Source organism: Malaclemys terrapin, chromosome 1 (assembly GCF_027887155.1).
Source record: "Malaclemys terrapin pileata isolate rMalTer1 chromosome 1, rMalTer1.hap1, whole genome shotgun sequence".
In the NCBI taxonomy this organism is placed as follows: domain Eukaryota; kingdom Metazoa; phylum Chordata; order Testudines; family Emydidae; genus Malaclemys; species Malaclemys terrapin.
In genome coordinates, this window is record NC_071505.1 from 307287816 (window position 1) to 307314137 (window position 26322).

The 26322-nt window shown below is 40.5% G+C and overlaps 1 protein-coding gene across 1 annotated transcript in view; it reads left to right on the forward strand.

Moving 5' to 3' along the window:
- FLT1 (fms related receptor tyrosine kinase 1) overlaps positions 1–26322 on the forward strand; it is a 146209-nt gene that overhangs the window by 8823 nt on the left and 111064 nt on the right. Inside the window, exons 2-4 of the mRNA XM_054015378.1 lie at positions 11639–11735; positions 12033–12259; positions 22870–22994. Of these exons, the coding sequence (XP_053871353.1) occupies positions 11639–11735; positions 12033–12259; positions 22870–22994 (449 nt within the window). The remainder of the gene's footprint in view (positions 1–11638; positions 11736–12032; positions 12260–22869; positions 22995–26322) is intronic.

Genomic DNA, 26322 nt, shown 5'->3' on the forward strand with positions numbered 1-26322 from the left:
TTAATTTAGCACTATTGTCCTTTTAGCTGGTTAATAGTCTGAGGTCTTAATCTACTGACAAATCACACACTGGACCAAAGCAAGATGAGGTCAGTGGTCCGTTTCAGACAACCTCTTAAAGCTGGTCTTGCCCTACCACACTTGCCAGAAGGGAGGATGTCCCTAATAAAAAAGGGCAAAGCAGCCTTCAGTACTAGGCTGCCCTGTTAGAGGAAGCTTGGGTATGAGACGGAGAGGATCTAGGCAGTGGGCTGAGCTGTACTGAGCTAAGTACTCTAAGAACAGCCAAACTTCAGGAGAAAAGTCTTGGCTTGGCCTTTTTTGTCTGATTGCTGATTTATTTATTAAAGTCCAAACCAAGAAGGGTCAAATTTACCCCCTACACAGGGTGTATGGAATGTGTCTTAGAGGAAGTGGGAAAATCCTTTTCTCTGAATCGGCTGTTCCTATTTGATCCTCTAGTTTTAAAAGTCAATAGTTGCATTAGGTTTTTCCTGTGCAGGGCTCTGTTTTACAGATTAAAAAAGAAGATGAAAGTAACATTCCCGTTGTATTTTTTCTTTTAAAGTTACAGCATTTTTTAGGGTGTTATCTGTGAAATATTGAAAATAATAACAAAAGCCTTGTGCTAAGGGGAAATGCTGCAACTTTTCTGCTTAGTCACTGAGTTTTCGTCTGTCTCATGATTAGTGACAAAATGTCAAAGATGGAATTTGGTAGGTGGAGGTGTCAGATGGAGCTAGTGGAAATTAAAGAGTTTGGCTTGTTTAGCATACAAAGTGAAAGCTGAGAGAGGTTATGGTTGCGCTATATAAATACATCAGGGGGGTGAACACCAGGAAGGGAGAAGAGGTATTTATGCTGAAGAACAATGTTGGTCCAAGGACACCTAGCCATGATTAAATTTAGGCTAGAAGTTAAAAGACTGTTTTTAAACCATCAGAGCAGTGAGGTTCTGGAATAGAAATAGTGGGGGGCAAACACTGTAACTAGTTTTAAGCTTGATCAATTGATGAAGTGGATTATATGAGGAGGTTGCTGGTGAGAGGAGACTGGACTCCATATCATCAGGAGAGCCCTTCCAGTCCTATGTTCCCAGAGAGTTGTAGGCAGAGTTCTGAGTGTTTAGATGGCCATACGAAATACCCCCCAAATCCAGTCTGTTATAACTTGTTTTCTTTCTAATGAAAGAGAAGCTATAATGAATGTTAGGAAGCTTGCTAGGAAAGAAATTGTGTACTCGTTGTTCAGTTTAGTTGGAGTGAGGAAACTCATCTGTTTGCTCTTTGTAGGAATTTTACATGACTCGTATAGAAGTTTCGGTCTCACTGTATTTATGCTATAGTATTACTGTACTTTCCAAATACTTAGCTAATAAAGAGAATTTCACAAAACAAAAATGATGATTGTTTGATGAACATTTATACCCAGTATTAGAATTCAAAGAAAATCATAACAAGTGATGACAGATGTCATGAGCTAAGAGAATAAGGCTAGGGATATGCAGTCCACAACCAGTACAGGTTTAGAGGTGTGATGGTCTTCTCCTTCCATGTGCCCTGTAGCAGACCACTAATACACAACTACCCAATGGAACCATGACTACTCCACATGCTCCAGTGGGCTGAGCAGGCACTGCTCACACCTTACCTCAAAATTTTGAATTTTGTAACTGAATAGAAATGTCAAAACGTGAAGACTGTTGATCAGCTCTAATACTGTGAATTGTAAAGGGTGGTCCTTGAAAGCCGCTTAACAGGTTCAGCTTGTACAGCATATCATGGTCTGGCATCTGAGTGGAGAAAGTTTCTATGAGCACCTAACACCTGGGCTCAGAACGTTGCACTGCTGGCATCCTTTTTATGGTCTTGACTACTTTTGTGGTGATCATAGCGGTCTATGTACTATGGGAAATGGCAGAACTTTGGATGCTGCTAATTGGCAAGCAAGTTTATTTCATGCACTCACCTGTAACTTGATATTATATTTCTAGATGCCATCAACAAAGACATTTACACCTTTAAATATAATGGCTGCAGGCCAGATTCTTGTGAGCTTTACTTCTCCACTAGGCCAGGGGGATATCTTCACTCCTGCAGTTCCTTCCGAGGAGGAGCCAGTGTTTGGGATGTACATGTCTGTGTACATATGAGAATACATACATATACAAGAACATTACTGCTGGAGACTTGTTAGCATGTACCACCCAAGTATTCAGCTGAGAGGTTGTCAGAATTGCACTGCCAGAGAGTTTTAACTATTAGGTGTTACAGGTTGCTTGTGTAGCAGCTGGTAATTTTTAATTTTTTCAAAATGCTAAATGCATACATTTTAAGCAATAGTGCAACCACCTCAATCTCAGATCCAGACCTGAGCATGATGTTTGGTGAAAAGGGCCCATTTGGGAGGCTCTGTACATTTTCCCGTCTGTCAAGACCTCCCACGGGCAGCTAGCTACTCATTTGTATATCTGACTGTCTTCAGGACATGGAGCCAGAGCAGGGGCTAATTACCATACACAGGATTTTTCTAACATAGTAGTAAACTGAGATTTTCAAAATGTGCTGGATCAGGCCCCACTGGGAGATTAGCTCATCCACTCTCATGGTCTGATTAAACTATCAAATGATTTTTAGGATATAATAAAGTAGTTCAGATAGAAGTTTTAGGCTTGATGGACAATTTTGTAGGTGAGATTCTTTGGGCTGTGTTATGCAGGTGGTCAATCTAGATGACCACAATGGTTCCTTCTGGCTTTAAGTTAAGAATCTGTGAATTATCATTCTGATGTGACAATGCCCATTTTGTATGCAAGTAACTTTTAATGATGTTCTTGAACTTGCAAATAAAATAGGTCAAGGCGGTTGCAAGCAAGGCATGCACGAGTTATAGAGCAGAGTCAGTGAGAAACAAGGCAGGTCAGCATGACCACATGGTGTGTGTTTCTAATTACTGCTGTTGATATCCTTGCTGACTCCTACAAACTCTTACTACTATATATAGTGCTACTGCCCTACATAGTTCCATTTAAATTAAAGCTACCATTCCATTATGCTAGTTTAATGAGATGGCCTACTTAACAGGAAGGATGGTCCAGCAGTTAGGGCAATAACCTAGGATGTGGGAGACAAGGTGCTGTGCCTCAAACTTCCTGTGTGACCTTGGACAAGACTTTGTGCCTCAGTTCCCCATCTCTAAAAAGGGATAACAATGCATCCCATCCTTACAGGAGTGCCGTGAGCATAAATACATTAAAGCAGTGGTCCACAAACTTTTCACAGTCATACCTTACCCTACTCCATCTGTGCCCCCCCTGCCTGGGAGCCAGGCCATGGCTGAGGTGGGAGGCGTGAATATGGGTATAGGGGCTGGGAACAGAACCGCAGCTAGGGCTGAGTTGGGGCTGGAGCTGGGCCAGGCTGCATTCCGGGGCCAAGGCTGGGGCTGGAGCGGAGCTGCAGCTGGGACCACTGCCAGGTGCTGGAGCAGAGCTGGAGGCGGAGCAGGGCTAGGTGGTGTTCCCTGCTGCCCCTTATGGGGTTGGCCTAGATCCTCCTGCCCCTCCGCTCCACATTCCTCCGCACCCCCCCTAGAGTCCTATGGGGACCTCTGCATTAAAGATTGTGAGGCATTCATTATAATAGGTAATGGGGGCTATCATAAGAAGCAGGTTGTGTCATGAACCTTTCAGAGAGAGTCAAAATAACTTGCATTTTTGCACTGTAGCTGTTTGTTAGGTTTCTGCTTTGCCACATGCAATATGGATGGTAACTGAAAAAAATATACTGAGAGTTAAACCAAAGATAGACTAAAGGTTAATAGCTCTCCTTGCAACTGGAGGAAATCAGAGCTTTAAATGACTCTTCGAAGTGCCCCCCCCCCCCCCAAGATTATTTTTAGGCAAAGGTATCATTTAGCTCAGTAATGGAACCAAAACTATGCACAGGTACAAATATTCCAACCAAAAATAAATTGACTTTACCCACCTAACAGCACACAGTTTCTTCAGAAAAGGTCACAATGTAACAGTACGCCAACAGGAATTCTGTAATAAAAACGTACGAGCACAAAGGTGTCTTAAAAAATATATTCGACTAGAGCAAGTCATGTAGACAGAAGAATAGATTGGCCAATGGCCATATAATGAGCCAGTTAGTGTAAATCCGTGTATGACCATTGTTTTCAAATAGAGGCCCGCTGAATGGCTCCACATTTTTAGTTACTTTGGCTAGATTCTGCAATTGTTACACTGGTAAACACACATGTGAGTGTTTCCATTCCCTTCAGTGGGCTGACTCAGATGAGGCTGTACTCAGACACATAAGTAAGAAATGCACAATCTAGCCCACATTTTAAATGAAGAATCTTTAAATTATTCAGGCTAAGAATAATTGTGAATAGTGGGAATTAGAGAGGTGAGAGACCTTAGGGGACCTTATCCATTACCAATGCTGGATTGTCTTGTACAATATAAAAATTATGTCTGATGATGGAATATAAATTTGTTTAAATTGGGAGGAAATTATATTTGACAATAGAAAGCACTAAGGGCAAGATATGTTTAATGAGCTTTAAAATGTATGCAAATCCAGCAGTCAGTAAAACAATTAGGCTATGATGGATAACTTTATTGCACACTGATGGCACTTTAATCCAGAAGGTCAGAAGCTCTGTGTACATTGCAGTTGGCAAAGATAAACTGATCGTTCTCATTAACCTCTTCATTGTGTAGATAAAAAAGCTTAGCTAATACATTCAGGCTAACTGGTGTGGTGAAGGGATGTCAGTAAAAAAATTATAACATTTAACAAGACAGAAGTTTTGTTTGAACACATGGGATGAAATTGTTACTCATGTGCATAAATGTTTGCAGAAGTGGGGCATATATGTACTCTAGATCAGACACAGTATCAGTAACATTTACAAATACACATTTATTTTATCTAGGGTATACAATAATGTGAAATAAGCCTATTTATAAGTCCACAAAATAGTCAGTAAACAGAAACTTGTACTCTGAGTGCAAAAAGGGTGCTGTAGTTCCATCATATGTTAGAACAGACTTCAAAACACTTATTCTTTAGCTCCTTTGCATCATCAGCTGAGCACTCTACCTCGTATACCAAATACTGCCCAAGCTGTATTCTGTGCCTTTTCAAACAGCTCTTTGACCCTGTCTTTAGGCAGCTTGGGTAACTTTTGTGACCTAAACTAGTGTTTGCGCCAATTGGTTCAGTAATCCGATTGGCTGACTGAAATGTGTCCTACAAACTTTTAAAAAAATGAATATGTGGGAGGGGAGAGTCATTTTGTTGTCACATGAAAAGAAGTTACATGCCAATATAGGTCACTGTAAGGGTAGGTTGCTGATGGTCGCTTAGTGATAGGCATAATGATTAATGAACATGTCCTGTTACACCATGACCTTTCCAAAAAGCCAGTGTCAAGTAAAATGCCTGAAGAAGGTACACAGAAGGCGTGATCCCCTTGCAAATATTGACAGTAGGAATTTCTGTGCTATTCTCCTTTTCTGGTAAGCTTGTCAAACCCTATTGCATTTGTTCTTTGAATCATTTTTGTATCATTTAAAAAAAAGTGTAGGAAAGCTAATGACCCATGCAGGGATGGAATGTAAAGAAAAGCCATTTCTCTTCAGATCTGTACCACTTAAGTGGTAACACTATTATTGTGTGTGTGGACTTTTTAATACAAATAGGATTCTGTATTTCAGGCCTTTGTTGCTGGAAATCTAAAATATTAAATGTGTCAAGCCTTATACATTGGTCTGTTAGGGCAAATATTAAGTCTGGTGCCTAAGAGTTAATGTGGTTAATTACTGGAGTTAAATATTTAAAGTGCACTTGAAGGCAATGGTAAGAATCCAGTTTACTTCAATGGGAGCAGAGTTAGGCCAACACTAGAGCGGTTTTTAAATTCCATGCACAGTGATTACAAAACACAGCTGTATCTTTTAGATACGGTTAATGTATGTAGTAGGACAAAACCTGGATACATATCAAATGTATCTGGGGTTTCTTTTGATCACAGGTTAGGGTGCTTAGAGAATTTCCTGCATTGAGCTAGGTAACTATGAGGCAGGTCTCCTGGATTATTATGAAGCATTCATTTCCAGGGTTTCCTATTTTATAAGAGTTCTGAATGGCATTTCTTGAGATTCTGTACAGGGACATTTTTGCGTCCGATACAATACATTAACAAAGAAAAAAAAAAAGCAACATTTGTAACATTTTTGATCCTTCACCATTAGCAGAATAAAAAACAAAACAGACAAAAACAAACCCAAACCAGAACACTCCAATGAATGACTAGCTGGTTGACCCTGCGATTAGTGTTCTGGATCACCCGGTAGATGACCTGAGTTCAGTGGTGGCAATTAGGCCATATCCACTCCATGAGATAGAATCCCAAGAAAATCTCTTAGGTTTTGCCTACACTGCACTTTCATTGTTAGATCTTCTGTTGCTCAGAGGCGTTGGGGGGGGGAACACACCTCCCTGAACGACAAGTTTTACCAATGAAAAGCACTGGCGTGGATAGCGCTTGGTTGGCAGGAGTCACTCTCCCGCCAACAAAGCTACCGCTCCTCGTTGAGGGTGGTTTTATTTTGTTGTCAGGAGAGCTCTCTCCCAGAGATAAAGAGCGGCTATACTGTGTGCCTTGCAGCGGCAAGGCCTTAGCAACATGACTGTGCCGCTGTGCGGTGTAGACAGCCTCAGATTGTGTCCTGTGGAGGAAAGGCTGTGTCTCCTTTTTGTTTGTACAGTGTCAATGCCAACAAGACCCTAGTGCAATTGGGCCCTGATCCTGATTGATCTATGGCAGCTATTGTATTTAATAATAATTTGTTCTTAAATGTCAAGCTGGTGGTACATATTGTCATGGGCATCCAGCTTTTCCAACCACTGGTCTGACTTCTGCCCTTATGTAGGAAGCCAGTATAATAAAATAAATAACAATTTTCCTCACTGCCTGAATCTTAGAATCCTCATGAATAGAGGAATGCACATAATCAAATACATGGTCATTGGAATATTCAAATTGTTTAGCTTGAGAGCATTGACAAAATTAAGCTAAAGTGTCTGAATTTCTCCTCAACAACTGCCTGACCACTACTGGTTAGTTGCAGCCCTTCTTGGATTTTTATTATAGAGCAAATTTAATCAGATTGTTAGTATTTACATCTAGCATTAGTGATTCAGAATTGAAAAAAAAAATCAGTTAGACCTTCAGTGTCTACAAGAGACTTCATGCAATGTTGCTGGAAATCCCTCATGTCAATACTCAAACTTCAGCTCATGTCTTTAGGGGGTCTGTTCTAAAGGCCATTGTAATCTGTGGAATGATTCCCATTGGTTTCAATGGGCTTTGGCTAAGTTTTCTGCCTCAGGGCCAAATCCTGATGTCATTACTCAGCTATGTGCTTTTCAATATCACAGGTTTTACAGTGTGCTGAAGAAGGGCTATAGAAATACAGCAGATATACACAGGAAATATTTTAAAGAAATTTCTTTTGAAGAGGCTACTCACAATTTTCTAGTGTGTCAGTAAATACAAATGGTTAAAGATAGTGTAACAGGGTCAGCACCCACCTCTCGCAGGCACCCCCTTTTCTCTCTGGCCAATAAAACTGCAATCGCATTCTTTTCTTGGGGGCCCCTCATCTCTTGTGAATGGCCCCCTTTCTCTCAGTTAGATGTGAGCCTGCTTTTGGTTTTAGTTCTTATATTGGGGTGGCACCTACCTCTCACGAGCACCCACCTGGCTGATGGATCTCTTGGCAGGTCTTCACTGACTCAGCCAAGTCATACACAGTGTGTCTGTGAGATAAAAGCAACACAACCCCCTTTTGGGGTACAAGTCCAACAGGGGCCTCTCTCAGTGCCCTCTGTAATATCTTTCTCAGTTTGTCCCTGCTCCAGAATAGAGCAGTGCCCCAGTGCTCCTTCCTTGGAGGCAGTGTCTTCACCATCTCAGGCCCTTTCTGGCCCCAGCTCTTCAGCAGGGCCACTATGGTTCAGTTCCCCTTCTGGGTTGCCTCAAAGTCCATGTCACGTTCCCAGTGGCTGGTGGGGCCCCCCTCTACTCTGGGTCCCAGCCCAGGGGCCCTATAGGTAGCAGCCATCCACCATGGCCCTTTAAATAAACTGTGTTGCTGCTATAATTCCCTGGCAACTTCCCCATGGCTCCTGCACATTCTTCACTCTTACCTCAAGGCCTTGTTCTTGTGGAGTCCTAGCAGCCAGCCTGAAGCACATCTACTCTCCTCCAGTTCTAGCAAGGAACTAAACTCACTCTGGCCCTGCAGCTCTTCTTATATTGACCTGCTGGGCCCTGATTGGCTGCTTCCCACACAGCTGCTCTAGGCAGCTTTGAGGACCTCTCTACTGTCCTTTTCTGGGGCAGGGTATGGCAGGACCACAAGGCATCCAGCAGGGGGCCTCAGGGCCCAGTCCACCCTGTCACAAATAGATTGTGTTTTTAAGGCACAGCCCCCTCCCCCCCGGAGGTTCAGCATAAACAAGAACATCAGTATAATGCTTAGTTGCAATAGGAAAAGAGGCAATATAAATTGCTTGTGGCCAGACTTTTAAGGATGCTATGGGAAATAAAAAGTAAGAAATGCTATGCATTCTAAACCTCTCACTTTAGAATGTGCTGGATTCAGGTTAAACCACCTTTTTGCTAAGACCTTACATGTTGCAACTGCAGAATACTGTACAGCGCAGCAGAGAGATGGGACTCAGTTGTAATAAATGTAAAGGGAATTCTTTTGAGAGGCTGCTGAGCACAGAAAGATTTTGTGGTTCTCTCTGGCTTTCGAGTTCCCAGATTGACTAATCACTCTCTTGTGTCCCACACATGGTCCCCCTCAAGTTCTAGTCTGGTCTAAGCAACCATAAAAGGGATTGATGACTTCACCACAGCATAAGTATTTAATATGTCATGTCAAATACAAGTTGAATTCAGTCTTCAGCCTATAAGGATTGTTTGGACTTTTGTAAATACTGGGTTTTTTATTTCCCAGAATGGGTTGCCAGACATTTGATGTTCGACACATACCAATGTTATCATGCGCTAGAATTTATCTTTTATAACAATTCTATTGATGAGGACAACACAATAAAAACTGATGTATCACTTGTTACCAGACCATTGATTGCTATGCTGATTTGTCAAAACTGTCTATTTAAAACAATAGTCTTCAGACAAACTCTTTGATTTGGAGGGACAGAAGTGACATCGTTTTTTAAAAGTCAGCTTTCTTATGAAAGACTGATTTCCACATTTCAGCTCACCATTGTTCAGACAAATTGCAGAGATCCAGTATAGATTTTTTCTTTAAATGTATCTTTGCAGGAAACTGCCATTTAATCTCTTTGTAGGCAGACAGCCAACCTCATGTAGTGCTGTATTTTATTAATTTAACTTTATATAATTTTGCACACTGTGATAGTTTATGAGATACATATAGAAGTGATTCTATGGATGCATATGACTTAATTGTCAGCAGTTTTACCTCATACCTTGGTCACAAGTACTTCATGGTCTACAGCACGGCTCAAACTCTGGACCTTCTGTGTCTGCACCTGGAGTCAAAGGAGAACCTGTGTTAACTATAGTAGGGTTTGTATTCTCTGCTGGCCAATCACCAGACATACAAATAGCAGCAAATGAGCAGGTCTGACATTCCATCTGGTAGAGAGGGCAATAGTGCACATGCATACAGACATACTAATCAGCACAGTACATCTTGTTTGCCAGAGAAGCCCAAGGGACACAGTGCCCATACAAAACTATTGCAATTCACTGCATCTGGGGCTGTGAAGGAAAGCAACAAGGAAACACCAGCTTGTATAGCACACAGTGGCTCACATCTCCAGCAGGAAAGACTGCTGAGAACACTTCACTTCAGTACTATGCACCCACAGCTGGCTCCCAGTTCACTTCCATTGCCAATTAAAAGACTTTATCTTGCTTATTGAGACTCTCAGTGGCTCACAACCCAGTTACATTATTGCTCCATTCACAGACTACCAAGTCATCTGCCCTCCTCTGGGACAACGCAGCTAACAGTGCCCAGGGTGAAGACCTCCAAAGTAGAAGATAGATTGTCTTTGGTGGCAGGCCCTCAGTTAAGCAAAGAGCTCCCAAAGGAGATAAGACTAAGCTTGAGCCTGTCCATATTCAAGACATGTGTCTTCATGCAAAAGCCTTCGAGAAATAACAGACAAGAAATTCACATGCACACACCACCTAAAAGCAAAAGCTGCTGAACCTGGGAGAGGCACAGAGGCCACCATGGAAATGGATCTCTATGCTATTTGGTGCCAACTGTGATAGGCCCCCTCAAATTACCTAAAATAGACAGATTGAACTCTTACTCCCCCATATTTCAGTGCATAATGGACAATATAATTGTATATGTAATGCTGTCTCCTTCATATATTGGCTATAAACTACTTTCCTTTTTTCTTCAAATAGAACTACTCTTGGATCCTTTCAGGTTTACAGATACTCTTTTACTGCAATACAAAATCCTCATCACTTTCATTTTCCAGACTTTTGGTAGTGCCTAAATTTAGGTTAAGACAGTTGACATTTGCTTGTTATGCTGCTCACTTTTGGAATGCTTTGCAATTGATGTGAGTGGGGATTAGGATCAGTGCATTGATGTTTTTTCCCCCACAGGTATTCTGTTACTTGTTTTTAAAGGACTATATTTTAGGTTGCTTGACATAAAAGATTCCATGTAAATATTATAATGATGGGCAAAGACAAACCAAGTGGCCTTAGAAGGCTTCTTTAGAGTAGAGGAGCTTGCAGTGTAGGGGATGTTAACCAGAGGGGCTATGGCTTTAAATGAAAAGGGGTAAATCCTGCCATCCTTACTCAGTCTTTTCAAAGTCATTCCATTGACTTTGCAGAGAGTTTTATACAAGAGTTCAGCATAACTGAGGGCCTGCTTGTGTCTCCTTAGAGATCCACACCTACATCTCAGCCTCCTATGTGGAAAGGAGAGCCATCTCTATGGCCTCATCCTCTCCCTCTTTCTCTGGCCTGCACAGAGAGCTCTCCATGAACCCAGGCATGCACCTGGGGAATGGGCTGGGGCTTGCATTGTCCTCCTGCTGGCCCTTTGGAGTTCCTTATGGAAAGATGACACAGTCAGATGTCCTTGAGGCAGTGACTAGCTGTGGGAGCCCTGCTAGTGCTGTTCCATTGATGATAGATAGCCAGGGAGTGATCAGTGTGAGGCTTATGAGGGCAGTGAGCTGCCATATGGATGCTACTAGTCTACTATTGATCCATAGGGTACAGGGCCTATTGCATGTGGGAAAATCATGTCCCCCTGAATGAAACAATTCTGGAGCAAACTCAGTGTGGGGAACCTTGCAGAGGTTTCCTCTCTATGCCTTCCCCGCTTTGTGTGTTAATTCCATTGGAGAGGTTCTTGGGCCCTGAGTAAGGACTTCCTTGGCCCAGAGGAAGGTGTGTGGTGGAAAAAACCCAACAGCTACGCTGCAACATTGTAGTGATGATAACACTGTGAATGTGAGCGGATTGAATATGGGAAGGCTATTTACCATTGTTAATGCTTTTCTTATTGTTTTTCTAGGATCTAGTTCAGGGTCAAAATTAAAAGGTCCTGAACTGAGTATAAAAGGAGCACAGCACGTCATTCAAGCAGGCCAGACCTTAAATCTCACATGCAGGTAACCAGCTGACTTGGCTTGGATAATTTTCCTGGGTATTAATCCACAGGACTCTTTTTTTCTTTTCTTTTGGTAAATGAAACGGGGGGGAAAAAACAGTGTTGGGGGGATAATGGGGGCCTAACTTCAATGGCAATTGTTTAATAACTCTCTGTGGTTTCCGTTGCTGTTTTTGGAGAACAAGATTAAAGAGAACCCCAGAAATAGCCTGATATAATAAAACAGAAAGCTTGGGAACTGGAGCTATATAATTGTAGCCCAACATCATTGTTTTTATTTCCTTATCTGTGTTTGCAGGGGGGAAATGGTTCATTCATGGTCTCTGCCTGAAGCTCCAAGTAAGGAGAGCAAAAGGCTGAAAATAATTAAAGTTGCCTGTGGAAGGAATGGCAAACAACAGTTCTGTAGTAGCCTGACCTTGAGCAGAGCTCAAGCAACTGACACTGGATACTATAGCTGCAAATATGCATCATCAAGTGCTGTAAGAAAGAAGACAGAATCTACAGTCTATATATTTATTAACGGTAAGATTCCAATTTTTTTAAATGCTCCTTTGGTACTTTAAATTCAACAGTGTTAAAGTGGCTAAAAGTGCTGCAAGTCAACTGTCGTTAAATATCTAAATGATGCATGTGAATGACATCTTCGGCTTTGCAAAATGGTCATGCAAATTTACCAGCCCATGTACAAAATCTGCTTGCCCACCATTTACTGTGAGGCTGGTTGATAATGCAAAAAACTAGTGCCAATGTTTTATTTGCTAGTGAAAAAGAATGGAAGAAAAAAACCCAAATCCAAGTACACATCACACTGGGCAAAGTAGAATTTTGCAAGGTTGATTTATCTGAAATGAAATGGACCAGATGTGCATCTGTGAAATGATTATGGCATCACAGAACCATCTCACAGTATCAAATGGTAATTCAAAAATATCTCTGCCTTGACACTCCTTATAGATGTTAATTGCTATTAAAAGACCATAGGCTGCTATCTGGCCAAAGGATGCCAAATGCTGTCTTGTTGCAGATGGAAAGATCCACCTTCCAGCTTACCAGGGGAATTTTCTCATCCTGTAGAAAATTAATGTTTAAGTGTTTGTCACTTTCAAAACATTCAGTACTCTGGAATTCTATCAGATGTAAAACATATTGATTCTATTTGATATCATTCTGAATATCAGCTCCTTTGTATTCAACAACCAAAGATTGTGTAATATGTGGGAAATGCCTGCATTAGGCAGTTACATTATAATAATAAGAATGGCTTGCTGGCCTTGTTCTCTGCAGGGATATTAATCAAGCACAGAATTCAGTAAAAATAAAATAAAGTTATAATACAGGTTCTGGATTTGCTTTTGAATTTTACTCTTCCTTGAGCTTTAATTCCTTGAAATTTACAGCAAAAAAGTGACTAGATTAATGTCAGGCATTAGATTAATAGATTTTAAAAATCTGCAATAGATAGAATCCAAAATGGAAACTTTTCTGAATTATGTGTCTGCCTCTCCTATTGAAGTGGATGCTGGATTGGATCATTCTTGGTTTTGGTCTTGCAAAACAAAGAACATGATTGAGGCTGTGTAAAAGTGGAACCAATCAGACCTGTTGTTTTTGTCTGACAAAAAACAGGAGACCTGTCCATTTTGGTCTATATCCTGCCTTACCTAGAATTGCTCAATAATTTATAGTCATTTCTGCTTTTTCTACCTCTGAACAATACTATGAAAGTATATACTCCTCTCAGCGTTTAACCATTTACCTATATGACTTTCAGTAGCATAACTCTGGGCAGCCAACTATGAACGTATCCCTAAAAGTGTAAAGAAGGTAGGAGGTTACTAATTTATTGACTGACATCTTCTGCTGCCCATGAAAATATGCAGCTTTCTAGAATAGTAGTTCTTAACCTTTTTCCTATTGCGAACCCCCTTGAACCTTCCACTCCATCTAGCTGAGAATACTCTCCCATTTAGCAATATGAGAAGAGCAAAGGTAGTTGTGACCACCTGACATCCTGACTCCAGGTTGAGAACCCATGTGCTAGGCCTACATTGCTACATAGAGGAGACTCCTACATGTTGGTCTCTCTCTCTCTCATTCTCTTTCCTGCACGAGGTGTTAACACTACTTGTTAATCACTGAATTAAGTTGAGACACTGTCCCTCTTTCTCCCTCTTGAGTGCTTTATGTGTTGTTTTCTTGTATTTGAAAGAGAATCTATGTCAGATGCACAAGTATCAGGGTGGGCTACCTAGTGAATGCAGATGGCTGGAGAGAAACATCAGGTCCTGAGAGACAGAGTGGTCTCTTCAGGCAGGAAAAAACCTTTAATATGCCAGGCAACATTTTCAAAAGTGCCTAAGTGGTTTAGGAGCCTAAGGCCTGTCTAAATCAATGAGATTTAGATTCCAAGTGCCTAAGCCTCTTTTGAAAATGGGACTTGGATTCTTAGAACATTTTACCCTTCACCTTGCTTCCCAGGAAACTTGTGAAAGGTTGTTCAAGAGGCAATCCTGTCCCAAGCTGAGATATCTCTGGCATCCAAGTTTTTAGAATCTGACATTGCTTTCAGTGGTGTGTCAGTTCCTTAACAACCAGGTGTTGATAATCTCAATATGAACTACAATGGATACATGCGCCAGTCTAGGGATAATGGAATAAGTTGCCGTGTAACTAGGGTGACCAGACAGCAAGTGTGAAAAATCGGGACAGGGAGTGGAGGGTAATAGGAGCCTATATAAGAAAAAGACCCAAAAATCGGGACTGTCCCTATAAAATTGGGACATCTGGTCACCCTACGTGTAACTGCTTGATCTGTGCCTGATGAATGTATTCCTCTGAACTTTTGTAAGGTGGGGAGAAAAGTTATTGAGCCTACATAGATTTTACAGTTTTCAGGAAGAAATGTTGAGCAAGCCATGGAGATGCATTTTTGTGAATACACGAAAAAAGGACAGTTGTTATATCTAGCTAGGTGCAAATGCTACCCAGTTTGTGTTTGTAAATTTGTTCCTAGGTGGCTCCTGTAGGTTGGAGTCTAGGAATTACAATTCCCAGGATGCACTGGGGTGAGGGGGGGGGGAGAGAAGGAAAGGAAGAATGTGAGCTCTGTGAAAGAGTGAGGGGAATGAAGCTTACCTTTGCTGTTATCAAGCTTCCCGAGTCTTCCTCAAAGGGTGAAGGTACAAAACAAATTGATGACGAGCATAAAAGAACCACAGAAAAACAGAAATCTAACTTATCCAAGTGCCTTATGATTCCTGCTGCTGCAATCTGCTGTTTCTCCTGTGGAATCAGTATGGCGTTATCATTTATAAGGGAAAGCGCATGCAATGAAAGTGTCTCTTAACTTAAATCAGTGCTTTTTGGAAGCCAGCGTGGAACGCATTTATTGAGCTCAGTTTGGAAACAAATAAATAAACTTCCTTTGAAGGTTTTAATTTTTTTAACTAATTTCTGGGTGCTTGGGAAACAAACTGTTATAAAATCTGGATCACTATTAGTTATGTATTGTTTCCCGTCACAGGACATATGTGTCAGTCAATTCCCCATATTAGCACCGTGTGGATCACTAAGGTGCCTCTTTCCCATGTTTTAACTCTCTGCACAGAAGAGTAAATTGTTGCTATTTACAAACACAGAAACTGAATCATGAAAGTTAATATTGTTTGTACAGGAAGTCCTCGCTTATTGTTTAGAAAATGTTACTCGTTTCCGTAATTAGAGTGACTTCGAATATGAACTGGATAGAAAAGAATAGACATATTAAGCCTTTCAGTTCAGTAATACAAATATCCTATTGCAGAGGAAAAGGTTATATACACAGAAAGGAAGATATAAGTCTCTTTTCCCCTGTGGGGTAATGAAAATTCTTGCTGAAGAAGATGAGATGAAAATCTCATATGCCCCAACACTCAATATGCTACTTTCAAGATCCTAGGTTTCCATTATCCATGCCAGGCCACATGAAATTATTTCAGAAGCCAGTCAATATATAAAACCACTTTTTCCACTGGAGTGGCCAATATTGAGTTGCTGTGGGGGGTGAGTGCACAGTCTATGCAGTAGTTACTCTGGCCCTAGACAACCAGGAACTGATGCGTCAAGCAAAAGAAACAAATATTCTTGAGAGCATTGGCTTTGTTGCAGTTCACTAAGAAAACTGGGATCCGTATAGTGCGTGAGCCCATAGAAACCCTATGAGCTGAGGAGGGAGAAGGACATTGGAATTTGAAACTCAGGAAGGCTTTCTGCAAGTTCTCTATGATCGTGGGGCCAAATCCTGCTCTGTATTCTCAATCTGCTCACCAGTCTGACGTGGGTCATTTCACTGAACACCTCCTTTAATGGGACACTCGCGTTACTCATAGGAGTGAGGTGGGCAGGGTTTTTCCACTTGCAAACAGATCGTATTAATGGGATGAAGACGTTTAAGAAACATACCAAGTTAGCAGCATGCCAGCTCTTTTGACTGACTGGTTTCCCCAAGGCAGGATTCCCCAGTGACTGTCTGTCACTTTCAGACTTGTTTTTCTGGGTGCAGGCACACTGTCTTTTCCACCGGCCTGTTGGTCAGACTCTTTTTCAGTTGCTGGGGTGGGGCCCATTTTCTTTTTGCACAAAACATGCACTTCGCTCAGCCTTCCAGGACTGCTACCACCTGCTCTCATGACAGAGCTGGGGAAAACAAATAACTGTGGTTACTTCGATATTTTAATCCTAGAGCTTTGCAGGAATTCAAACAAATGCTGGTTCCAGGTTGCCATATTGCCATTGCCTCTGGCCAGTTCACATGTAGGCAGTAGCAACATTTTCATACTAGCAAACTTGAGAATTTTTCCCCAGAAGGAAATCATCTCTATCTTTATAGAGGAAATTTAGCCAGTTTCACATCAAATGGTCTTTCTTTCTTTACAGCAAAGTAGGTTAAGTTTTCAGCCATGGCAACTGCCTTTTTCATTCTCACCAAATCTGTCACTGAATTTGAGGGGAGCCTGCTAACTGGCTTGCAGCTTGGTCAGCAATGAGAATTGTTTTGTATAGTCCTAATCCGATTATCGGTCTCCAACTTGTCATTCTTCAAGGTCTTTTCTAGCATTGTCAGTGTTCATGTATGCTAATTTATCTCCTTGGCACTATTCCATGGATGATGAAATATTCAACGATACTCCTGCTATGTGCCCCTCTTACAATATTGTGGGTACCAGATCTTGAAGATGAAGCAACTAAACAAGATTTTACTTCATTGCAATTTAAAGTAGCCACATTCATAGATCACCAATGACCACAGTTTCAAACATGTCCTCTAATTTTGGTTGTTTCAATTTTTTGGGTGCCCAAGATTAGATGACTAAGTGTTTCAAGTGGAGCAATCAAAAATGAAGGCCCCCAGGATTAGTGGACCCTGAAAAATTTAAGCCTTTGGACTTTCAAAGTGCTTGTTTTTTGGGAGCACATTTTGAAACCCTAGAGTCACACCCTGCAAGCCCTTGGTGCACAGAATTCCCTTTGACATCACTGGGAGTTCCAGTTGTTGGCAGCTGGCTGAATCAAGCCTTCAAGTTGGAATGGATTTAAATGGGACTTTAATAGATTAACTTTTCATAACCCTGCATGATATTACATCTCAGAAGAGGCAGACTGTTTAACAACAGCTCTCCAAAAACTTTGGTTTAAAGTTCAAAAACCCCAGTATCAGGAGAATTTAGCTGGTAAAGGTGTGACTTTAAAAAAAAACTAAAAAACAAACAAAAAAACCCAAATCTCTGAACATTGACCAAAGATTTAGATTATTTTCTTCCTGTACATTTTTTAAAAATCAGTAATAACCTGGCCATGGAACAACTTGCCCCAATGTTCCCAGTGTGGGAGGCTCTTCACCTCCCTTATCCCTTTCATGATCCATCTCTGCGATTTGGCACAGCTCTATCATATGAATTGTACTTTTTGGCTAACAGATTGTCAAAGTCAATAATGTAATAGCACATTTGTTATGAAAAGGAAACTAGTTTAAACTATATTACAGCTGTATGCAGTATGTGGATAAATTTTCAGTGCATAAGAAAGTTCCTCCTACAAAATAGAGCCCCCTAGAACACATTGACATAAATCACTTGCTGTTTCCGTTCCTGTGGATGTAGGCTTCACTTTGCGTATTGTGAGTAGTTCCATTGGATTTACTGGGACTACTCGCAATGTGTAAAAAGCATGTGCCCGTTCCTAACTGTGCTTTGATGTATTGTTGAAGCGTGCTAGGAAACCGTTAGTGTGCACCAGCAGGGTTGACACTGACCAATTAATGTGTAACATATCAATGCATTTTAGAAATCATACCCCAGTAAAGTGCACTGCCCCACCATGTCGATAAGCCCATTGTGTTTGAAGATAAGTGCTTTAGTCTTGAGATGTTCAACTCCTCTGTACTTTGGATTTTGCTTGCCAAGTTATTCTTGTTCTGGGTTTATTTCTAAGTGTACTATTTTATGTCTCAATGTCACTCTTTCTTCAATGTCCAGCAGTCATTTTCACTGGAGGGCCATTATTTTTGGGGCTAGGAAAGAAAAAGAAGACTGAAGGGCTTCTAGAAGTAATTTTGTCCACTTAAGGCCAGATTCTGTGCACAGTCCATTCCCACTGTGCTAAATTCTCCTTTCAGTTTCACCGATGCAACCCAATTGACTTCCATGAAATTGCACTGGTATAACTGAAGTCAAGGGTTGCATTAATGTAAATGAAAGAAGAATTTGGCCCATGGATTTTAATGCAATTTACATGAGTATATCTGAGGACAGAATTTGGTCCTTAAAAATGTCTTTATGAATGGGAGAAAGGTATTCTCTGTAAGTTGAGAAACCATTTCTTTTGAGCCTGAGATACTACTATGATAAGCATGATATAAACAGGTATCTGGGCCCCATTAAGTAGAATGGCAAAACTCCCATAGCCTTCAGTGGCACCAGGGTTTCACCCATAGAGTTTGCTTCTGACATTTTTATCTCTGTGTTTTTTGACTTTCATAGACTCCTAGATTCCAAGACCAAAGGGACCTAGTGATCTAGTCTGACCTCCTGTATAACGCAGACCATAGAACTTCCTCAAAATAATTCCTAGAGCATATTGTATGGAAAAACATGTAACCTTGATTTAAAAATTGTCAGTGATGGAGAATCCATCATGACCCTTGGTAAATTGTTCCAATGGGTGATTACCCTCACTGTTAAAAATTCACACTTTATTTCCAGTCTGAATTTGTCTATCTTCAACTTCCTGCCATTGGAACATGTTCTACCTTTCTCTGCTAGATTGAAGATCCCATTATTAAATATTTGTTCCCCATATAGAGACAAATAGATTGTAATCAAGTCATCTCTTAACCTTCTCTTTGTTAATCTGAATAGACTAAACTCTTTGAGTCTATCACTGTAAGCCATGTTTTCTAATCCTTTAATCATTTTTGTGGCTCTTCTCTGAACCCTCTCCAACTTATCAACATCCTTCTTGAATTTTGTGCACCAAACTGGACACAATATTCCAGCAGTGATCACACCAGTGCCAACTATAGAGTTAAAATAACCGCTCTGTTCCTACTTGAGGTTCCTGGTTATGTATCCCAAGATCACATTAGCTTCTTTAGGCACAGCATCACATTGGGAACTCTTGTTCAGTTGATTGTCCACTATGACCTCCAAATCTTTTTCAGAGGCAGAGACTTGTATAGTTGAAGTTAAGGAACCTGAGGGCACAGAGTATGGAAAGGAGGAGCATCCGTTTTTCTGACTGTGCCATTCCAATATGTGCTAATCCAATTGTTTTTGCAAGATATTTGCCATAATATTTGCCTGAATTAAGGCTCTTATGTTTTAATCTGTTTTATAACCAGTTAAATAAAATAGCTGCTATATATGTTCACAGACAATACAGCAAATGACCTTCATGAGTTATGTGATTCTGTGACTACTTTTTGTGGCCTCACATTGATTGTGAGTGGGAAATATTGCGGGTAACCTGGTTAAACACAGTACAAAACCACTAACTGCAGATGCAATTATTGTTTTAAAATATAATATTCAGTAAGAAGCGACCTCCAACTTATGCAAATATTCAGGATTTTTTTTCCTCCTCAGTTGTGGCCAGTTGTTTAGCAAAAAATAAACATGCTCCTCCCAATGAAATACTTAAAGCCAAAGGAGCTTAATACATTGTGCTATTGTGGTCTTCAACATTGCTGAAAATACTCTTTTTTGAAGATAAACCACTCTGTTCAAAGTCAGAATTATACCCCCATGGCCTGATTCACCACAGTGTTACTCTGCTTTTACCCCTAGAGTTAGTTACGCCAGCGTAAAAGTGGAGCGGTGAATCAGGCCCAAAGGGTGGAGAAATTTCATCATTGGAGATGGCCCAGAAAAATAGGGGAGGGAAGTCAGATTTAGACTTTAAGGGCCTAATTCACCACTGTGTTACATCACCTCAGGAAGGAAAGATTAATCTCTGGCAATCAGAAGGAAAACATGGCAGGAGCTGCTAGCAATAGGTAGGCTGGAGGTGCAGGGAGAAAAGACTAAGATGGGATCAGGAGGGTTTATTAATTGGGGAAGAAAGGTCCTATCTCATTGGAGTATTCCGACTTGTTACTCTAGCACCAGCTGCTAGTCCTGAAGTAATCACTATATCCCCTTATGACCATTAAGAAGGAAGGAGAATAAAATCAAAGGGGCTTAGGAAAAGCCTCCAAAGTAATTATGAAAACAAAATACTGCTAGGAAACATGATGCATATTCCTTTTAATCAAAAGCAGGAAGACATTTGGAGGGCTTTGGGCCACATACTGCCCTCAGTCCATGGCGGAACTCCCTAGTGATGTCAATGGGAATTCTGCACGTGAATCGAGCTATAGCTGTGGGTGGCTCTTTATGTCTAAATGCTCTAATGTGTAATTGTAATTTCAGATTTACAGGGGAAAGCCACCTTCAAATGTAATAATTGCATTCAGAGGAGTCAAGAAAACTTTTTTAGCTTTGTTTGACAGCACTTGACTGTTTCCTCCAAGTGTGAATGGCAGAGGCATGTTTCCATTAAGGGAAAAAAGAGTTCTTCACATTTTGTGCTGGTTTCCTGTCACCACCTCTAGACAGACAGGGAGTCCTGTGAGGTTAGGGCAGTACAGCTCCCACTAGAGCAATGTTGGCATCAGTTAGTGGTGACACTTTGTCTGGAGACAGTACCGGTAATCTTCAGGGCAGCTCTTCCTCACACTTGTAACGATCTGGAGATTATAATACAGGAAACTACTCTGCAAAGTTTGCTGGTTTTGGAAAGTAGCTCTTAATTTTGTGACAAGGATGAATGAGCCTTAGGGGAGTAATAAGTCTGTTTCACTGGTGATGTTAAAGGTCTAGTGACCTCTTCCATAACTGCAGCCCCTGCAAAACAAAAATGTTTCTTTTACAATGGTACAAGCAAGCGCAGTCTTGGTCTTTCCTTGAATCATATTGCAAAGGAAATGTTAGACTAACAAGTCTTGAAATATTTTTATTGCATACACAGTCTCTACTATGCATGAGCTCCTTTTGCGATCACAACAGATCTGACTCTGATCCAGGCTTTCAATTTTAAATGATTTTCTTCATGCAACAATTTGATCTCATCTATTAAATCTCCTTAAACTCTTCGGGCAAAACTGTGCTCTCACTTGCGCAGGGGTACTCTAAGGTACTTCTGAATTTAGCCCATTGTAAGTAAGTGCAGAATTGCTTCCCCTCCTGCCCTGTGCCTCAGATGTACTTTAATTTGCGTAGTCTAATAAGAAATGGGGATCTTAAAGTATTTTATTACTATGTGAAGTGATGTACATACTCTTGAGTGAAAGAGAAGCAAAAGCAATGTATTTAAAAGAGTAGCTGCTTCAGTGAACATATAGGAATGTGCAGAGATTCATGATTGGGATAATTTGATAGTGATACTCTATTTCAACATTCACAAATGGCCAAATCTTGGAAGGAAGAATACTATTGCTATATATTGGATTCGGACTGAGTGAAAACAGCAGAATTTGTCTGAAAATGCACCAGAACTAAAGTAAAACCAATCCCCCAGATCTGACCACCTGAAAACAGGATTTAGACCCAGAGTTTGTGGCTCTTGTCCGTCTTGGTTAAACAACACAAATAATAAAACATTTGCAAAAGCAACAGTAATATTCCCTATTTCCAATGTGGGCTATTTGTGCCAATGCCTTTTGTCAAAGGTGATTGCTTAAGGAGACAGTAAATTATACTGTCAAGTCTCAGTTGTTGAGTTAAATGAAATAAATGTTTCCCTGACATTTTCAGGCACCTTGTCACTTACAAAAGAGACACAGATATATGGTGCCAGTAGGAAGGAAGGCAATTATTAACGCTTTCTTGTCCATATTCTAAGAGCTACTTGAATATCTGACTTAATGACCATGTTTAGGATCCCAGTCCTAGTCTTACTGAAGCCAATGTGAGTTTTGCTATTGACTTCCAGGGGAGCAGGAACAGGCCCTGGGGGTGTGTGTGGGGGTGTTTCTTGATAGGTGAATTCCAGCTCAGTCCCATGTAATAACTTCTTCCAATGACAATAAAAAATAAATGAACACAAACACTATGAAATATAGTATTTTATTTATATCTGAGCCACATGTGAGATGCAATAACTAGAAAAAAATCTGTTTACTTAACATCACCTATATTATATATATATATATATATATATATATAATATTAAAGATGATGCAAAAATGTAAAGAAATGCTGTGTGTTGATTATTAATGATTAGTGATCTTTTATACACTGCAAAAATATTTTACCAGCCCTAAATAATGAAAGTAAATGGAACAGCTATTTTGGAAACTTATTAACACTGATAGTCAGGGAGAACTGACTGATCCTTTGTTGTAGTTATCTGTAAATAATGAAAGAACCATTTTTAAAGAGATATGGGGCCTGTGGTGAGAATTTTCTCTAGGCCCTTCAGATTTACCATAATAAATGAGAAGGCTCTTTTTAGTTGTTGTGGTAATTCGTTAGTATAGTTTGGTTAAGTTAGCCGCACATTTTCTATGCTGTTGTAATGTTTCAAACATTACCTTTTCTTTTTATCCTTCTCTGTAGATACAGGCAGTCCATTTGTAGAGCTGCACAGTGACATACCCAAAATTATACACATGACTGATGGAGGAGAGATGATCATTCCATGCAGAGTCACGGCACCAAACGTTGCTGTTACTTTAAAAAAGGTACCTTATCCACGTATATTTTTGAAAGTGTTCCTGCAGATATAAATGTGCTGCATTACTTTTTTGCAACTATTTTAATGACTGGAGCGTTTGAGCAAATCACTTGTTCCCCTGTGTTAAATGTTAACTATATATTCTGGGGGCACCTATGATTTAGGGCACAGTCTCCTCTTGGAACCTGGTCCAACCACTGAAATCAATAAGGATACTCCCATTGACCCAGAGGGTGATGGCTGAAGTGCTTGATGCATAGAAATGTATGCACATGGCTCCCAAGGAAGCTAGTAGAATTACATACACGAAGTAAATCCCCAGGCATCAAGATGAGAACAGTACTTCTTTGCTAATGTTATGCTTGTTTAGTTTAAATAGAGATGACAGCTCATGGAACAGGAGAGCTGTGCAAGTCAAGGATGAGATGCTTTATCTGTGTCTGGAGAGAGCTCCATATGTGAAGGAATAGATGAACAGTATTGTTGCAGGAAAGAGAAGGTCAACTCTTTGTGTAAAACAGCAGGAAATAGTGAGACAGGACTCAAGAAAACTGATGAACTGTTCAAATAAGACACATGGGGCCAGATTTTCAGCTGGTGAGAATCAACATAGATCCACTGATTTCAATGCTTCATTGTCTAGGCTGACTTACACCAGCTGAGATGTGGCCCTTGTGTTTTATCTTAAGTTAGAGGTTCTCAAACTGCAGTGGTCCATGGAGCACTTGCTCATGGTCTGTAGAGACCTGGCTGGTGACATGACACTAACTTTCCTCCTTGTTTCCAACTGCTAAATCACATTAAAGGAAGCTAAAAATGCAGAGAAAATAAACAACTTGAATCTAAAAGTGATCTCTATAGATTAAAGCACTTTTTATTCTGGAGCACAATTCCTTGGTGAGGTGTGGAGCAGGGTTGGCTTGTGCAGAAAATTTGATGGCTGTAGAAGCAAAGAATAAATGGGGCCGGGGCTGAAGTGTGTGTGTTGTAGAATAAGAATCTATTTTTTAGATTTTGGAAGTTGTGGGGTTAAAAATGTTTCCTTGTTGTGTCTTAAACCTCAGTGTATTTAATTCCGAGCTGGGAAAACTCCTGTTTCACTAAGCATTCTGCAAGGATCTTCTTTTAAATGAGTTTCTCCTTTCCCTCCTCTTCTGATGGATGATATTTATACCCACCACTCTTCCTCCACTGCCATGCAGTATCCACTGCCCTTGAAGCTGAAGTTTGTGGTGTAGGATCATGAGGCTCTCTATAGCATCAAAGTCAGATGTAACACAGTTTATAAGGGAGGAGGAGCCTGGCCTTAACTAAGGGAATTGGTTACGTATACTTTTTGCATTCCAGGAAAAAGAAATGTGCATCCCTCGTTCATACCAGAATTTCCTGGAATATGTAAACTACAGGTGCTTAGATCATGTACTTGGTTATTTGTCATGCTATGAAACCAGTGGATGTAGGCTCCAGCAATTTTTTTGCTTATGCAACAATTACGAGAGGCCTGAGATTTATTTCACAACTGCTGTCATAGTATTTATGGCTAGCTGGCAAAGCAGTCATTCTGTTTTCCACTTAGCAATGAAGTGAAAAGCAAGGATTCCTGTCCTGGAACTTCTGTAACTGGAAGAACAGCATAGAGCCATTAGGTCTCTATCCTGCGTTAACAGGAATTCAGAAAATAGGTTCTCAGGCACGTTTCACACTTCCTAGGGAAGCGATTCCTCCCTTTTGAGTGGACTCAATCCTGAAGTCCTGTGGAGACACTGCCATTCACATTTTGTTTCTCTTAGTATTGTTACCTTTTAGTTTCAATGGTGCAATGTGGGGAAATTTTATTATTCATCTCTAGCGCTATGGATGATGTTAAGCAGTGAAATACTGTAATTACCTATTGTACAAATGTAATTGCAGTTTTATGTGAGCTTTGAGATGCGTAGCTGCTATAACTTCAAGTTAAGTGTGTGGGCCAATGCTTGTGTATTGCACAAGATGGCAATCAACATACACAACACAGAAAGAGCCATACAAATCTTGCAGCCAGAGATTAAGACAGTACAGGGGATTGGAAAAGGAAGATGGAACTTTTCATTTCTGGGTCACGACTTCAAATCTAGCCTAGGTCTATAGCAACTGAAAATCTTTTTCTCATTGTTCGACGACCTGTAGAGTTAGTTAATGGTTTTGGTCTAATTCAGGGGTAGGCAACCTATGGCACTCACACTGCCTGGGTCCTGGCCACCAGTCCAGGGGGCTCTGCATTTTAATTTAATTTTAAATGAAGCTTCTTAAACATTTTAAAAATCTTATTTACTTTATATACAATAGTTTAGTTATATATTATAGACTTATAGAAAGAGACCTTCTAAAAACGTTAAAATGTATGACTGGCACGCGAAACCTTAAATTAGAGTAAATAAATGAAGACTTGGCACACTACTTCTGAAAGGTTGCCGACCCCTGGTCTGATTCTTAGTAGACAGATTGTCACATTGCCGAAACCACCATTGACACTGCTTATGGTAACCTTTGTCCAAAGGTCAAATGGGCACCATAGCAGCAGCAGTATCACCAGGGTAACTTGCCTCAGCCCCACCTTGAAGGAACCATTTCTTGGAGCAGTTGTTTTGTCTACTTATTTGTTCCTCCTGGCTGAGAATGCCAACAGTATTAACGTGTTTGAAAAACAAAACAAAAAAAGGGGCAGAAGATTAGGGAATTATTTACCACAAGAATAGGAGGTTTTATAGGCCCTTCCTTCCCGAAATCAGATTCCTCCTTCTCACCTGAAGAAAGATGTAGATATTTCAAAATCTATTACACATTTCAGTATGCTTTAAATTGGCATTTTTAATACAATATATCTTACAAAACATATGGGAATCGTATCTCTACTACATTCATAGGCTTTCAATATTGTATTGTGGTAGGGCCGTAAGACCCCAGGCAGGATCAGGGTTCATTGCATTAGGTGCTGTACACATAGAAAGACAGTCCCTGACAGTCTAATTGGAAACAAGAAGAGAAGAGGGTGACTAGGGCAACTTAGCAGCTATGGTGATGTGGGTGATATAAGTACCTAGATGTATAATAATCCCATGTTTACTTAGGCTATGCTGACCAATATTGTCTCATTGTTTTCTTGTACTCCCTCATGTGTTGACTCCATCTGTTGGCTCTCTTTAGATGGTAAGTTTTTTGGGGGCAGGGACTGTCTTTTTATTCTATGTTTGTACAGCACCTAATATAGTGAGGTCCTAGTCCATGACTAGAGCTTCTAGGTGCCATGGGAATATAAAATAAAATAAAATAATAATAACAACAACTGATTATCCTGA